The sequence below is a fragment of the Labeo rohita genome, chromosome 14 (genome assembly GCF_022985175.1).
Source record: "Labeo rohita strain BAU-BD-2019 chromosome 14, IGBB_LRoh.1.0, whole genome shotgun sequence".
Taxonomy (NCBI): Eukaryota; Metazoa; Chordata; class Actinopteri; order Cypriniformes; family Cyprinidae; genus Labeo; species Labeo rohita.
In genome coordinates, this window is record NC_066882.1 from 16,616,603 (window position 1) to 16,632,318 (window position 15,716).

Genomic DNA, 15,716 nt, shown 5'->3' on the forward strand with positions numbered 1-15,716 from the left:
ATTTACTACTGCCCTTCGGAAGCAACAGAAGATACTTGCATGTTTCCCAGGAAAACAAATTAAGTACCACTTATCTTCAAATTCAAAATATTTTGCTGGAATGGGTTCAAATATGCAAAAGATGCTGGAAAACTGAAGAATCTGCAAGACCTGGAGGATTTTTCTGAAGAACAGTGCTCAGTTTAACTGTTCAGAACAAACAAAGGACTCATAAACAACCATTACAAAACAAAACAAAAAAAAAAAAAAAAAAACAGTCGTAGACCATGTAGGGAACCACACACAGTATTAAGAACCAAGGGTTCCCAAACTTTTGTAGGGGGTTATTTTAATAATTTCAGCTATTTTTTGGTCTTGTGGACTATATGTAAACATCTTTTATGTAAAATATCTTACTCAGGACAGTACTATACAAAAAATACCATGCATTTTGTATGATCTCTCTTATTTTTTTAAAATTATTCACATTTTCACACATTCTGCAAGTGGTTCCCAAACTTTCACAGAAAAATGTATTTGTCCTCTCCCCAAATTTGTCACTACCGAGACATATAATTTAACGAGACGGGTTATATTGAGCTATTAAGATTTCATTGTAAATATTATTTTAAAATATTTTTTTGCTATAATATTAAAAGAAATTAGAGGTAAATCAATAACAATTATAATTTGAACAATTTTTCAAGTGTGATTTATGAGATTTGTTGCATTTTGAATTCAATTTTTCTTTGTAAAAGGCAAAAAAGTTTTTATTCTGATTTCAAACTTAAGGATTGGTTAGTTTGAATATACACTAAACCAAACACTATCATAACATTTTAGCTGATATTTCAATATACCTTATTTTTTATTTTTATTTCCTCTAAATAAAAGATTATGTGTTCCCTTTTGTCACTACTGAAACGATGAGGTTTAGGTCGTGATACTTACTGTTACGAAACAAAATTGTATGGAAAAACACCCCAAAAAAAATCAATGATGTTACAACAACAACTTTGCCACGTTTTGGTCGTGACTGTAACAATAGTGACAATATTAGATAAGTTTGAACCTAGCTCAAAGATGCTAATCAACACATGGTTAGCTAGCAAAGTTCTGAACAGTTCCACACATACAAAAACTAAATATTATGGAATAACTCCCAAAAAAAAGTGTTCAATTATAGAAAAATGGTGTTTGGCAGTGGCATTCTTTAAAGTTACACACAGATTTTTCATACTTTTGAACACATTTACCTCAAAATGATGGGATCTATCTACTCACCATGTAGCTATGAGAGAGAGACAAATGAATATTCCTGATCATAAATGTAGGGGTGTAGTTAAAATCAGTCTTAGCCAACGGGACTAAAACATACATTGTTTCGGTAGTGACATGAAAACGCAGGACACGTTTTTTAACATAGTTTCACAATTTACAAAGAAAATATAAAACATTCTTTTATACTTGACGTTTTTAAAACAACAATGGAATAAAACGCAAAAAATTATTTCAATATGATTTTCATAAGTTGAAATTTAGGGGTGAGGGTGAGGGGCAGCCACCTCCCGATTCAAAGTACCCACTAAATGATGATTTAATATATACAAGCTGATATTATTGTGGGTTTCAACTAAACATCTAAGATTTGAATACTTAACTGCTTTTTAAAGTGTTTTGTGGTTGTGGAACAGCAGTTTGCATCAATTCTGTAGAATGGCCCATATATTCTCATTCAATTGATATTCATTGTTCACATGCATGTTTAAACCTTTTTTCTTCTTTCCAATTGCCACAGAATTCAACAAAACAAACTAAATTGGCTAAAATGCTTTATAAAAGAAAAGCCATTTCACTGAAATGAAATTTTCTAAGCGACGCAGACAGAATGAATTTATTAGGGTTGCGAGTGTGACAACCATTTCCCTCCAACAAGCTTGGTTTCCAATTAGCAACAATGTGGCATATGCTGAGAGATGTGAGATTTCTCAGTGTGAACTCATTTTAAATTCGCCTACGCTGGTGAGAGGGGTCTGAACCACCAGCTAAGGATGCTGAGCTTCATTTGCAACAGATAACAGATTTAATGGCTTATGCTCTTTGACAAATAAGCTGCATTTTCAGACCTATTTAGAGATGTCTACACATTTTACATACGCCTGTGTGGCGCTATCCACACTCCCTGCTAAAGCTGTGTGAATATCACAAGCTTTCTGTGAAAGGAAGACATATCAGTGTGAATTATGCATACCGTCTTACCCGGCAGTGAAGGCTAAAACTGCGCAGGCAGAAATGCAGTATTACTCCCTTCATTCTCATCCTCTGTCGTGCCTCGCTCCTCTATCTGTGGGGCTATTTTTCTGGCTGAGGGTAAAGATAGAGTTCTGCGCAACACATCTTGGGGCTTTCCAGATTATTCCGCTGTCAGTCAAAAGTAGAAATTTCAAAAAATAACTAGTAACCCTCAGCACATTCACAGCGCCCTTCGCTTTTTTCTGCTTTTTATAATACAGAAATTCAATTCAACCAAATCAAATCCATTTAAATCGATATGGCGTCATTCTTATCCAGGATAAGATTCGTTTCTATATCTGTGTCTGGAATATCACTCTGAACACTCGCTCTCAATTCCCAACAGAATATGAATAAACACGGAGCGCAAATGCAGTTTCTCCCATGAGCAAACACTGTGAGGCGACACTCCAAATAACATTCATTAAACAACACTGTGTATTCTGTTTCGAGGTTATGATCCTACATCACAACCTTCTCTAATAATAATAATATAATATTGTTCTATTCTTTTTGTGTACTTTTCAGTTGTAAAACCGACAAGGGCATGCGGTTTTTCCTCACAATCCTAATCACAATACACTATTCTCCATGTAATGCATCTTAATAAACCAATACGTGACAGTATATCCTCTCCCACTAACTAGATGGATGGGTGGATTGACAGAGCGATGGATGGCTAGTGGCGTAAAAAGGATGTTTATCCCTCCCTCCACCCCTGCTCTCGGAAGGACAGTTCCTAAGTGCTTGTGGATTTTATGTTTACGGTGTTTTATAGGGCAGATCCAGGAGCCAAGAGCTGTAAAATGTTGTGAGAGGGAGGAGAGAGAGGACAGGGGGTGGAGGCAATGTTATTGTAAATCCAATCTTTATTGAGAACAACAGACAAACAGTCCTCCCCACTCCAGCCCACCTCTCCATCACTCTCACTATTGACTGATTGAGTTCTCAAAGTTTCAAAGAACGCGTGTTTGTATGTTTTTGCTCAGTTCGACGGTTGTTTAATTCTGACCTTGATAAGAGTCTATCAAAAATACGGGCACACGGGTCAATCATCCTGAAATTGTTTTGTCATTCGATAGCTCTGTTATCGCTCAGTAGCATCTAACGAGCCTCAACAAGCATTTAACAAAGGATCCAAACCAAACCACTCAATCAAACTCAAAACCTGCACAATATTTACTCAGTTCACCCAATATGGCAACCATGAGCATTTTCTCTCTCTCTCTACTCTGAAAGATGCCACCAAACATCTAAGTGCATGTTGGAGATGATCAATCTCCAGTGCTATATTCTGTTCAAAGGAAAGTCATTGCTTGGTGCTACTTACATCTCAGTGATACATTTTAATAAAACACAGACCTGTTACCCAACCCTCTTTAGTAAAACTCAAAGATCTGAAATGGTATGTCAGATAAGCAAGACGTCCAAATTGTGTAGTCACTGGACCAGGGTTGGGAAATACTGCACTACGTGATGTTTGTTGGACTGAGGCAATCGCTCAATAGCACCTAACTTAAAATGAGGTGTTTTCATGACAGTTTTCTGTAATATGCGCATATGAGCATGCCACATTTCCCTTGATATGGATTCCTCTGTGTACTACAACTACTAAAATAAAAAAAAAAATTGCTATAGTGAAACACTATACTTGGGAATATTAAAGGAGACCTATCATGCCTCTTTTTACAAGATATAAGTTATAAGACTCCAGAATGTCCCCAGAATGTGTTTGTGAAGTTTCAGCTCAAAATACCCCATCGATCATTTATTATATGATTTTAAAATGCTGTAAGAAATTATAGTCTGCCTCGACCCAGATTCCACTCCACAATATATGTTTAATAATGCTCATTTCCCAATATGGCTTAATTATTATAGAGAAGAAGAAAGTCAACAGTTATGTTGTTTCTAGACCATTTAGGATGATTACATCCTGAGCAAATGGTGACCCATTGTAGCATGGAAGCGGGTGTGGGACACTGAGAACCATCTCAGACAAAGAGGTGTCAGAACATGATTAACATACAGACTACTGCTGCTACGAAAGGAGCAACTTCATTTACATTAAGGGTAGTAAACTTTAACTGTATAAAAGGTTTGAGCTAAGGATGTTCTGGGTTCATTCCGACTCCGTTGAACCCTAGGTACAACATGTACTTTGCCACTGCTATGCTGCAATAAACATCTTCATCAAGATCTTCTACGTCCTCTTCACTTTTTCTTACAATGCCTATTTTGAATGGAAGCAAAAACACGCTGTTTTCACGCATGTCTCTTTAAATGCAAATGAGCTGCTTTTCCCCGCCCCCTTTTCCAGAATAGGACTGTGCCTTTACAGCTCATAACTCAAAGGCTACACTCACAGTGCGAGCCTTAGTGCTCAATTTCGATTTTTCGTATATAGCTGTTCACACTGTTGCTCCAATATCAGACTTCCAGTATGAACAGATCATGGTTCTGAACTGTCCCTCATGCACAAAAGAACGATAAAAACAGGGTTTCCAGGTTTTCACAACAAAATCCACCCAATTGTTTCTTAAAACTACTCCAAAACTAGCCCAACCATGTTCAGGGGGGTAAATATCACGTTAGCGGGGTCGCATCAATCCACGAAGTTGGAAAACAACCCACAGCAATAGTGGAAAAAGTAGCCCAATTCCGCAGGGAAACAGTGGACTTGGCAACACCTGCGCAGCGCGCTGTCATACAGTAAGTACGGAGTAAACGGAGGACATAAGGTAAGCGATACACGTTTATTTATAGTGTGATCCATTGAAATTATTCACAGCCAATATTACAAAAAAAACAAAAGGATGTGACAAAAGACAGCAGAGTTTTGAAACTGCTATGATACGAGACCTCATGGTTTGCTTGTATATATAGTATTGACACTGCAATACTTCCAAGCTCTGACACACCACACTTGCACTGATTACCTTTCACAACTGTCTTGATAACTTTGGGTATGTAAAATCTTTAAAGTGTCTCCCGTCAGCACGGAATTATTACAAATATCGATCTAGAGTAACGTAAAAGTTCCATGAAATCTGACGGTCGCATTGCAAAACATCTGACCTGCATTGGATTTAGTACCACATATGGAAGTGGCACAAATCGGGATTGAAAAGATCGGATTCCATGCAGTTTGTGCTGTTCACACCGTCATGACAATTCACATCTGAGTTTAAAAAAAAAAAAAAAAAAAATTCGGATGTGGGCAACATTTGCCTGCAGTGTGAACGTAGCCAGACACTCTGATAAAAAACATCTGTTTGGTTTTGATTATCATTTCTATTGTGGTGAAATCATGCGTTTTAAACCATATTAGTTTAAACTTCTTCTTCTGAAGCATGCACACAGAAAGACTCACTTGGCATGCAAGTACAAAACTAAGTTCTCTTTCATGTCTTATTGCGCTTAAACTGTCAAATACAAACAAGTTTATGTTAAAAACACACAGGAGTTACAAAAACAGTCGGTTATGTCTGTGAAGGTAAACAGCTGGGAAAGAAATCACGTTTATATTAAATCTGTGTGGCAGCAGCGTAATATACAGTAAATAAATCAATAAATCCATTGCTCTCATCTCCTCTGAGGCTGGGACTCTAAATAGTGTTCTGTGCTCGTCTGTGCAGCCAAACACAGAACACTTAGCATGCTTTGCTTGAACTTTTGCCATGGCATTAAAACTGGTACACCGTTGTCGCTTCCAAAAACAAAATGATGGCACTGTGGGTGGAAACGTGCAGAACAAGGGGCGGTAATATTATAATAAGATCCCCTTCCGACGTTTTTTTCACATGCCTGCAAAACAAGGCTCATCAAAACAAGTTACTGGATTGTCCTTTTTTTATGTTTTCTGGCTTGGTAGATGCACTGGGGACGCAACTATAGCACTTGAACATGGAAAAAGTCAGATTTTCATGATATGTGACCTTTAACTATTCCTATAATGTTTCTAAGAGGCTCTTAGCTTATCATTGTGTAAATATGAATCACAAACTCACCAGGGAGGTATAGGGAATTAAAATAAACCTTGTATTATGCCTGGTGAAATCAGTCTACCTTTGTAGAGCAATACTGAACGCGGTTCAAAAATTGAACTGAGTGGCCCCATTAGTCAAACATGCTTCAGAAAATTGTGTGTCATTATCAGAATGAGTACATAGACTTCTCTCAGCTTTTAGAACACAAGATCCAATCATGAAGAACATTGCATCTCAAAGGTAATTTTATTATGTGCCACCCCACTCTCCACTTAAAACCCTTGTGGCCCCTTTCCCAAAAATATAGCTCACCCCTGCTGTAGCAGGTTCAACAGATGAAAAGGTAAAAATAAATGGAAGCAAAATAATCACTGCACTGTTACATTAAGTAAGGTGGCTGGTCAAATGCATGATTCACTGAATAATAAATGGCGAGTTTTCGTTGAACAGTGCATGCATAATTTCCTTCACATTAACGTGCTGCACTCAAAAAATATTTAGGCCTAAATTTTACATTTATGTATTTGAACTGCCTATAAAATTTGCATCTATTTGAACTACACAGTTTTAAGAAAAACTAATAAACTTAATGTAATTCATTCATACATAAATGAAACAGGCATGATTTTTGTAACGGTACTAATGAATGGACTGTGTTTTAAAATACACAATAATTTATATACTTATCAATAAATCCAGTTCATCTCGTCTCATCTAAATCTCATCTCATCCATTTTTACTAGCCGAATCTAGTCATATTTTTTAACTATGCTGATAATTTTTAACTGAATAAATGTATTTTTTTCTTTTTCTTTTTGTATTTAAGCAATTGACATATTTACGCTGATTATGAATGGAATGCATTCATGCTGAAAATATTTTTAAATCAAATAAATGTTAATAAAAACTATGCTATATTTTTTTGTGCATAAATCTTTCATTTATGTGACAAATATGCATCATATTAAATTAATTATTTCATGTTAAAACTGTAACAAGATTATACATACAGTACAACTCAAATACATAAATCTTAAATTTAGGCATATATATTTTTTGAGTATACTGGACTGGAAAAAAAACATCAAAAACGTACTAAAAGTAATGTTATTCAAAAAAAAAAAAAAACTAAAACATTTGCCTTTGATCAAAATGTGAGTGAAATCACACCTGCAAAACACCTGCAAAATCTACAGAGCAACATGCTATAAAAACATACATGTACAATCATCTCAGAGTGCATGCTTGTGCTCACTTAGGTCCTTTGGTGAGTGAGATGCACACTTAGCAGTCCTGGGAAGTTCATTTCAACCTCTAAATTAATGACCACTGGACAGTCTGTTAATCCTCACGCTTTTACACCGAGACCTACGGCCAACCGATCAATGCGTCAACTGGGAGAGATGAATCAATGCCCTGTCAGACAAACTTCTCTCTTTCTTTCCATGCCCACTCTTATTCCTTTGCCTTTTCAGCTTTTTTTTCTCCTCGCCCACTTCTTCTCTTTCTGCTCATGCTCCAAACAAGTCTGAAAACAATCTCTCCGCACACCTGTTTCAATGAGCTCCATTAGGCTGACTAGCAGTAAGCAGAAGGTCCTGTGGTAATACGATTGCTAAAACATCAGCCAGTCATTGCTCTCCTTTATGGCAGCTTAGAGCTGATGATGGAGAAATAATAAACCTGAGCACTCTACTAACGCTGTATGAATATGCTAATGTCAATATGCTAAATACCTGGAATATGCTGACTCTAATAGCAGTATGTTAATTACCAAACTGATTCATTTCCTGACCTAAAATGGACCTTAGTTAGGGTAGACGACATATTTATTTAAACACGACTGTAAACAAGACTGTGAGGGACAGATGTATAGTCCTAAATCACCAATGTACACAACAGTACAACCAACTGATTATGCTGTAAATATGTCCCTCACATCCTTGTTTCCTTTGGCAAAATTAAATATAGCTATTCTGACTAGTTTGCAGGTGCATCTTTGCTAAAATGCAACTGAGGGAGTTTTCAGTCTGTCATCTTAGTGCTTGACTTGTCTCTTTAGCTATTTAAAGGATGCAAATGTGAAAAGCTTGAAAGTTCCTGAAAGTCACTTTGTTCTGCAACTGCCAAGAACAAACTCGCAAATGCAGATGAATGTTACGAAACCTTCAGGTGTGTCTACAAAGAGACTGACTGATACCACACACAGACAAGTAAGCTCTATCTCCACCTAGTGACATGACATCTACCGATGAGGATTGCTGATGGTTTCTGCTCTTTCTAAATGGCAACTTTTATTAAAGTAGTACTGGAAAAAGAGCAATATGTCTGAGAAGATGCTTTGTTTTTCTCAACTGAACTGTTTTCTAAACTCAAATAGACATTTAGTGCTGCAAACCAAGAAGATGAAAGGTTCACTGCCTTAATACTATATAGAGCAGTGTTCATTCAGAGAAAACGGGGCCTAGAGCACTAAAGCTCAACTAATGCCAAATCCTCCTGTGCACTGCATATTTTCAACAAAAATTACTCTTGCAATTATGGATAAACAACTAATTAGACTCTTTGTGGGAAAAAAAAAAAAAAATACATACACAACGAGTCAAAAGTTTTTGAACAATAAGACTTTTGGAAATACTTTTACTATTTAAAATAACTGTTTTCTATATGAATATATTTTAAAATGTAATTTATTCCTGTGATTTTAAAGCTGAATTTTTAGCATCATTACTCCAGTCACATGATCCTGAGAAATCATTCTAATATTCTGATTTGCTGCTCAAAAACATTTATTATTATTATGTTAAAAACAGCCGAGCAGAATTTTTTTCAAGTTTCTTTAATGAATAGAAAGTTCAGAAGGACAGCATTTATCTGAAATAGAACTCTTTTGTTATATTATAAATGTCTTCATCACTTTTGATCATTTAAAGCATCCTTGCTAAATAAAAGTATTAATTTCTATCATTTCTTTGCCCAAAAAAATATTTGAATATTCAAGATTTTGAATGGTATAGTGTGTAATGTTACCAAAGCCTTTTATTTCAGATGAATGCTGATCTTTGGATAGTAATAATCATAATAATAAATGTTTCTTGAACAGCAAATCGGCATATCAGAATGATTTCTGAAGGATCATGTGACACTGAAGACTGGAGTAATGATACTGAAAATTTAGCTTTGATCACAGGAATAAATTACATTTTAAAATATATGTGATCCTGCACCACAAAACCAGTCATAAAAGTATTTTTAATAAATAAAAAATAAGCTTTCCATTCATGTACGGTTTGTCAGAATAGGACAATATTCGGCTGAGATACAACTATTTGAAAATCTGGAATCTGAGGGTGCAAAAGTGTCAAAATATTGAGAAAATCGCATTTAAAGTGGTCCAAGTTAAGTTTTTAGCAATGCATATTGCTAATCAAAAATTAAGTTTTGTTATATTTATGGTAGGAAATGTACAAAATATCTTCATGAAACATGATCTTTACTTAATATAGTAATGATTTTGGCATAAATGAAAAATTGATGATTTTGACCAATACAATGTATTTTTGGCTATTGCTACAAATATACCCGTGCTACTTAAGACTGGTTTTGTGGTCCACGGTCACATATTCAATTAAAAAACAGTTATTTAGTAAAAATATTTCACATTTTTACTGTTTTTGCTGTACTTTGGATTAGATAAATGCAGGCTTGATGAGCAGAAGAGACTTTGTTAAAAAACATTAAAACTTTGGACTAGTAGCGCATTTCTTATCAACAAACTGCTGAATCTGTGTTTTAAGTTTATGATACATGGCCAGGCACAAGCATTTCTGGGAAACAATAAAATCATTTGGCAGACCAGGTAACTTAGACTATGAATTTCCCTGTACTTCAATTCTCACCTGCATTAGCGATTGCGTCTATTTCCAGTTTCGTAATGTCACCGGTAAAGAGGGATATTTTCTTATTCAGCTCTTCATTGACTTTGTACCGAGGCTCACGAGAGGAGACACCTAAGAGGAAGCACAGTAATGTTAACACATATTTACACAAAATAACCCCTATATAAGTTGGTCTACATACAACAATGTACTCATCTCTTCGTCTTTCAAAAAAAAAAAAAAAATCTGGACTCCAAACAGGTTAAACTGCTTTAAGACAAAAAGATTCACTTTTTGTGTTGTTACACATTAGAGTGTTTTGTTCACCTGATGGACTCCAGACAGGAATCTTCTCCAGAGGAATAAAGTCAACCCTGTACACTTCCCTCCTTTTCTCCTTGTCCATGGAGCAGAGCTTCTCTACCAAAGACAAATATGCCAACCAAGTACACAAAATAAATAAAAAGAAAAATATTTGAATTTCATTTATAAATACAGTGATTCTAATTGGTCAAAAGTGGATTTGGGCGGTTAAAACAGAAAACTTAAATGTTTGCTTGAGTAGTTGAGTAGCTAGTGATAGATAATGTAGTCATTTTCAAATTAGTGTCCTTCAGTGTGACCCAAGAGCCATAGAACTGTAATGGCGGTAATATTTTTCTTACTTCTTTAGCTAAATTATATTTATTTCTGTTTCTCTGTCAATGAAGTGTGTGTTGGCCAGCGGTTCTGACATCTGTACACTCTCTAGGGACAGACTCACTCTTTGCCTCTTTCCAGTCACTGCTCTCTGAATCCAGGTTCAGGTCGGGCCGCGCGTTCATGGCGTGCAGCGTGCTCGTACTCAGAGAGGCCAACACTGCAGCTGAGACCCCGATGACGCTTACAACCACCCTGGTGGTGCGGTTCGGCTTAACAGCCCATCCACTCTGCCTGTGAAGTGACTTAGAGGCCGTGGAAACCTTCTCCCACCTGTCTGCTTTACGTAAGAGCCCCGGGGAAGGCAGCACTTTGATAGTCGCAGACCCCCTGCCCGCGGTGCAGAGTGCATGAAAGGAGCGATGTGCAAGTCTGCTGATGAAATTGAGATGACTCGGACATCTGTTTCCTGCGCTGGGTATGAACCCAACGCTTTTGGAGAGCGAAACACGAGCAGCAAGTTTTGACATCTGAAACGCCATAGTCTGGTCTGTCTCGACAACTGGCAGTTTTAAAGTTTTAAAGCCCGAATGTCTGCCGTCTGCGCCTTGATTTTATCCTTGTTTCGATTTGGTGTCAGTTGTAACAAGCCGTTTACAGGGTTTTTTTTTTAAATTACAGTAGTGAAATTGAAACTCAACTGTCTGATACAATGAAAGCAAATGGGACTATACCAATATGTAGGGGTCCATGAATTCAATCGCTTTAAGCGCTTCTTGTTATTTGGAATGTCCCGGATCAACATCATTCATCCTTTACTGACATCTAGCGACTAGATGGTGTAAGCGCAATATATTATATATGAATCATATATATATATTATGGCATGCCATTCAGGAAATAATTCTATATGGAATGAAATTCTGAATATATGGAATTAAAGTCTGAATATATAGAATGAAATTCTGAATATATATAAAATCAAAGTCTGAATATATAGAATTAAATTCTGAATATATATAGAATCAAAGTCTGAATATATAGAATGAAATTCTGAATATATATAGAATGAAAGTCTGAATATATAGAATGAAAGTCTGAATATATATAGAATCAAAGTCTGAATATATAGAATGAAAGTCTGAATATATAGAATGAAAGTCTGAATATATATAGAATCAAAGTCTGAATATATAGAATGAAATTCTGAATATATATAGAATCAAAGTCTGAATATATGGAATGAAAGTCTGAATATATATAGAATCAAAGTCTAAATATATAGAATTAAATTCTGAATATATATAGAATCAAAGTCTGAATATATGGAATCAAAGTCTGAATATATAGAATGAAAGTCTGAATATATATAGAATCAAAGTCTAAATATATAGAATTAAATTCTGAATATATATAGAATCAAAGTCTAAATATATAGAATTAAATTCTGAATATATATAGAATCAAAGTCTGAATATATGGAATGAAATTCTGAATATATAGAATTAAAATCTGAATATATATAGAATCAAAGTCTGAATATATGGAATGAAAGTCTGAATATATGGAATGAAATTCTGAATATATGGAATGAAATTCTGAATATATGGAATTCAATTCTGAATTCTGAATATATATAGAATCAAAGTCTGAATATATAGAATGAAATTCTGAATATATATAGAATCAAAGTCTGAATATATGGAATGAAATTCTGAATATATATAGAATCAAAGTCTGAATATATAGAATGAAATTCTGAATATATATAGAATCAAAGTCTGAATATATGGAATGAAAGTCTGAATATATGGAATGAAATTCTGAATATATATAGAATCAAAGTCTGAATATATAGAATGAAATTCTGAATATATATAGAATCAAAGTCTGAATATATGGAATGAAATTCTGAATATATGGAATTAAAATCTGAATATATATAGAATCACAGTCTGAATATATAGAATGAAATTCTGAATATATACAGAATCAAAGTCTGAATATATGGAATGAAAGTCTGAATATATGGAATGAAAGTCTGAATATATATAGAATCAAAGTCTGAATATATGGAATGAAAGTCTGAATATATATAGAATCAAAGTCTAAAGAATCAAAGTCTGAAATATACAGTAGAATCATAGAACGTTTGATAGTGGAATCAAAACCTGAATTCATGGAATTTGTCCTAAAACCAAAAAGAATACCTGTTCTTGTCTTAGGACAATATATGGAATTAAAATCTGAAATGAACTTATTGAATCCACTTCAAGTGTTGACTACTGTATAGAATGAAATTCTGAATATATATAGAATCAAAGTCTGAATATATGGAAGGAAATTCTGAATATATGGAATTAAAATCTGAATATATATATAGAATCAAAGTCTGAATATATAGAATGAAATTCTGAATATATATAGAATCAAAGTCTGAATATATGGAATGAAATTCTGAATATATGGAATTAAAATCTGAATATATATAGAATCAAAGTCTGAATATATAGAATGAAATTCTGAATATATATAGAATCAAAGTCTGAATATATGGAATGAAATTCTGAATATATGGAATTAAAATCTGAATATATATAGAATCAAAGTCTGAATATATAGAATGAAATTCTGAATATATATAGAATCAAAGTCTGAATATATGGAATGAAATTCTGAATATATATATAGAATCAAAGTCTGAATATATAGAATGAAATTCTGAATATATATAGAATCAAAGTCTGAATATATGGAATGAAATTCTGAATATATGGAATTAAAGTCTGAATATATATAGAATCAAAGTCTGAATATATAGAATGAAATTCTGAATATATATAGAATCAAAGTCTGAATATATGGAATGAAAGTCTGAATATATGGAATGAAATTCTGAATATATATAGAATCAAAGTCTGAATATATAGAATGAAATTCTGAATATATATAGAATCAAAGTCTGAATATATGGAATGAAATTCTGAATATATATATAGAATCAAAGTCTGAATATATAGAATGAAATTCTGAATATATGGAATGAAAGTCTGAATATATATATAGAATCAAAGTCTGAATATATGGAATGAAATTATGAATATATGGAATTAAAGTCTGAATATATATAGAATCAAAGTCTGAATATATAGAATGAAATTCTGAATATATGGAATGAAAGTCTGAATATATATAGAATCAAAGTCTGAATATATGGAATGAAATTATGAATATATGGAATTAAAGTCTGAATATATATAGAATCAAAGTCTGAATCTCAAACAAAAGTACCAGTACTTTTAGAAACCTATACAAAGTAGCCAGAAAGAAATGCTGATATTAAAGAAACACATCTGATGGATTTAGAGGCTTTTGCATCTGAACTCTTCATATACTTATACGATTTATACATGTATGTGTGTGCATTTATAAATACATAAATAAATAAATACATAAATACACAAAATATGTAAACAATCTTTTATTTTGGATGCGTGATTAATCACAATTAATCATTTTGACAGCATTTATATGTGTGTGTGTATATGTCATATATATGTCTTAAATATATACATGTATGTGTGTGTATTTATAAATACATAAATAAATAAATACACACACAAAACATGTAAACAATCTTTTATTTTGGATGCGCGATTAATCACAATTATTCATTTTGACTGCATTTATATGTGTGTGTGTATATGTCATATATATGTCATGTATATGTCTTAAATATATACATGTATGTGTGTGTATTCAATTATATATAAATATACACACCTATATTATGTAAATACAAACTTTTATTTTGTATGCGATTAATCGTGATGAATCTTTTTTGCAGCATTAATTATATACTTAATTTATAACATATAAATTTAAATATATGCCACATATACTTCTTAAACATATATGTGTATGTATATATACATATAAATATACACAGTACACACATATATTATGTAAACACAAACTTATTTTAAATGCGATTAATCATGATTAATCGTTTTGACGATATTAATAATAAATCACATATACGTCTTAAATATATACATGTTTGTGTGTGTATTTAATTATGAATATATACATTATAAATATACACATATTATGCAAACACAAACTTTTATTTTGGATGCAGTTAATCGTTTTGACAGTGTTAATTATATATTCAATTCAATTCAAGTTTATTTGTATAGCGCTTTTCACAATACATATCGTTGCAAAGCAACTTTACACAAAATTAACATTTTTACAACATATGTAGTAGTAGCTTGATGTACATATGGCAGAGATGTGTGGTAAAGATCAATTAATGACGTAATCAAACAGACAAAGAACACTATAAATTAGTAGCAGAATTTGGTAGTGCTGTATTGTTGTTTCAGGGTTGGTATCATCTGAAGTCCTCTGTGGGGTTGGCATCATCTCTTCTTAAGTGTTCTGGATCCAGACTGGAGCTTGTGAATTCCTAGTTACCACAGGATGTCAATCCCATGGCAGAAACAGAGAACCATACAAAGAAAGATTTGTTAAACCAGAGCTAAGAGATTAATAATGAACATTAGATCAGATATAACTGCAGGAAAAGTGTATGAGATTCATTATTTGAATGCTTGGCTAAAACATATGTCTTTAATCTAGATTTAAACAGAGCGAGTGTGTCTGAACCCCGAACGTTATCTGTAAGGCTGTTCCAGAGTTTGGGAGCCAAATGCAAAAAAGCTCTACCTCCTTTAGTGGACTTTGCTATCCTAGGTACTACCAACAGTCCAGAGTTTTGTGACCTTAGGGAGCGTGATGGATTGTAGCGTGGTAGAAGAGTAGTTTGGTACGCAGGAGCTAAACCGTTAAGTGCCTTATAGGTAAAAAGTACTATTTTATAGCTGATGCGGAATAGGTAGCCAGTGCAGAGACTTTAAAATTGGGGTAATATGAT

The 15,716-nt window shown here is 33.7% G+C and overlaps 1 protein-coding gene across 1 annotated transcript in view; it reads right to left on the reverse strand.

The window, feature by feature from the left end:
- macrod1 (mono-ADP ribosylhydrolase 1) overlaps positions 1 to 11,545 on the reverse strand; it is a 79,223-nt gene extending 67,678 nt beyond the window's left edge. The window contains exons 1-3 of the mRNA XM_051127554.1: positions 10,902 to 11,545; positions 10,466 to 10,558; positions 10,160 to 10,270 (exon numbers count right to left, since the gene is read on the reverse strand). Coding sequence (XP_050983511.1) covers positions 10,160 to 10,270; positions 10,466 to 10,558; positions 10,902 to 11,319 — 622 coding nt within the window. The 5' untranslated portion in view covers positions 11,320 to 11,545. The remainder of the gene's footprint in view (positions 1 to 10,159; positions 10,271 to 10,465; positions 10,559 to 10,901) is intronic.
- Positions 11,546 to 15,716: the final 4,171 nt, after the last annotated feature.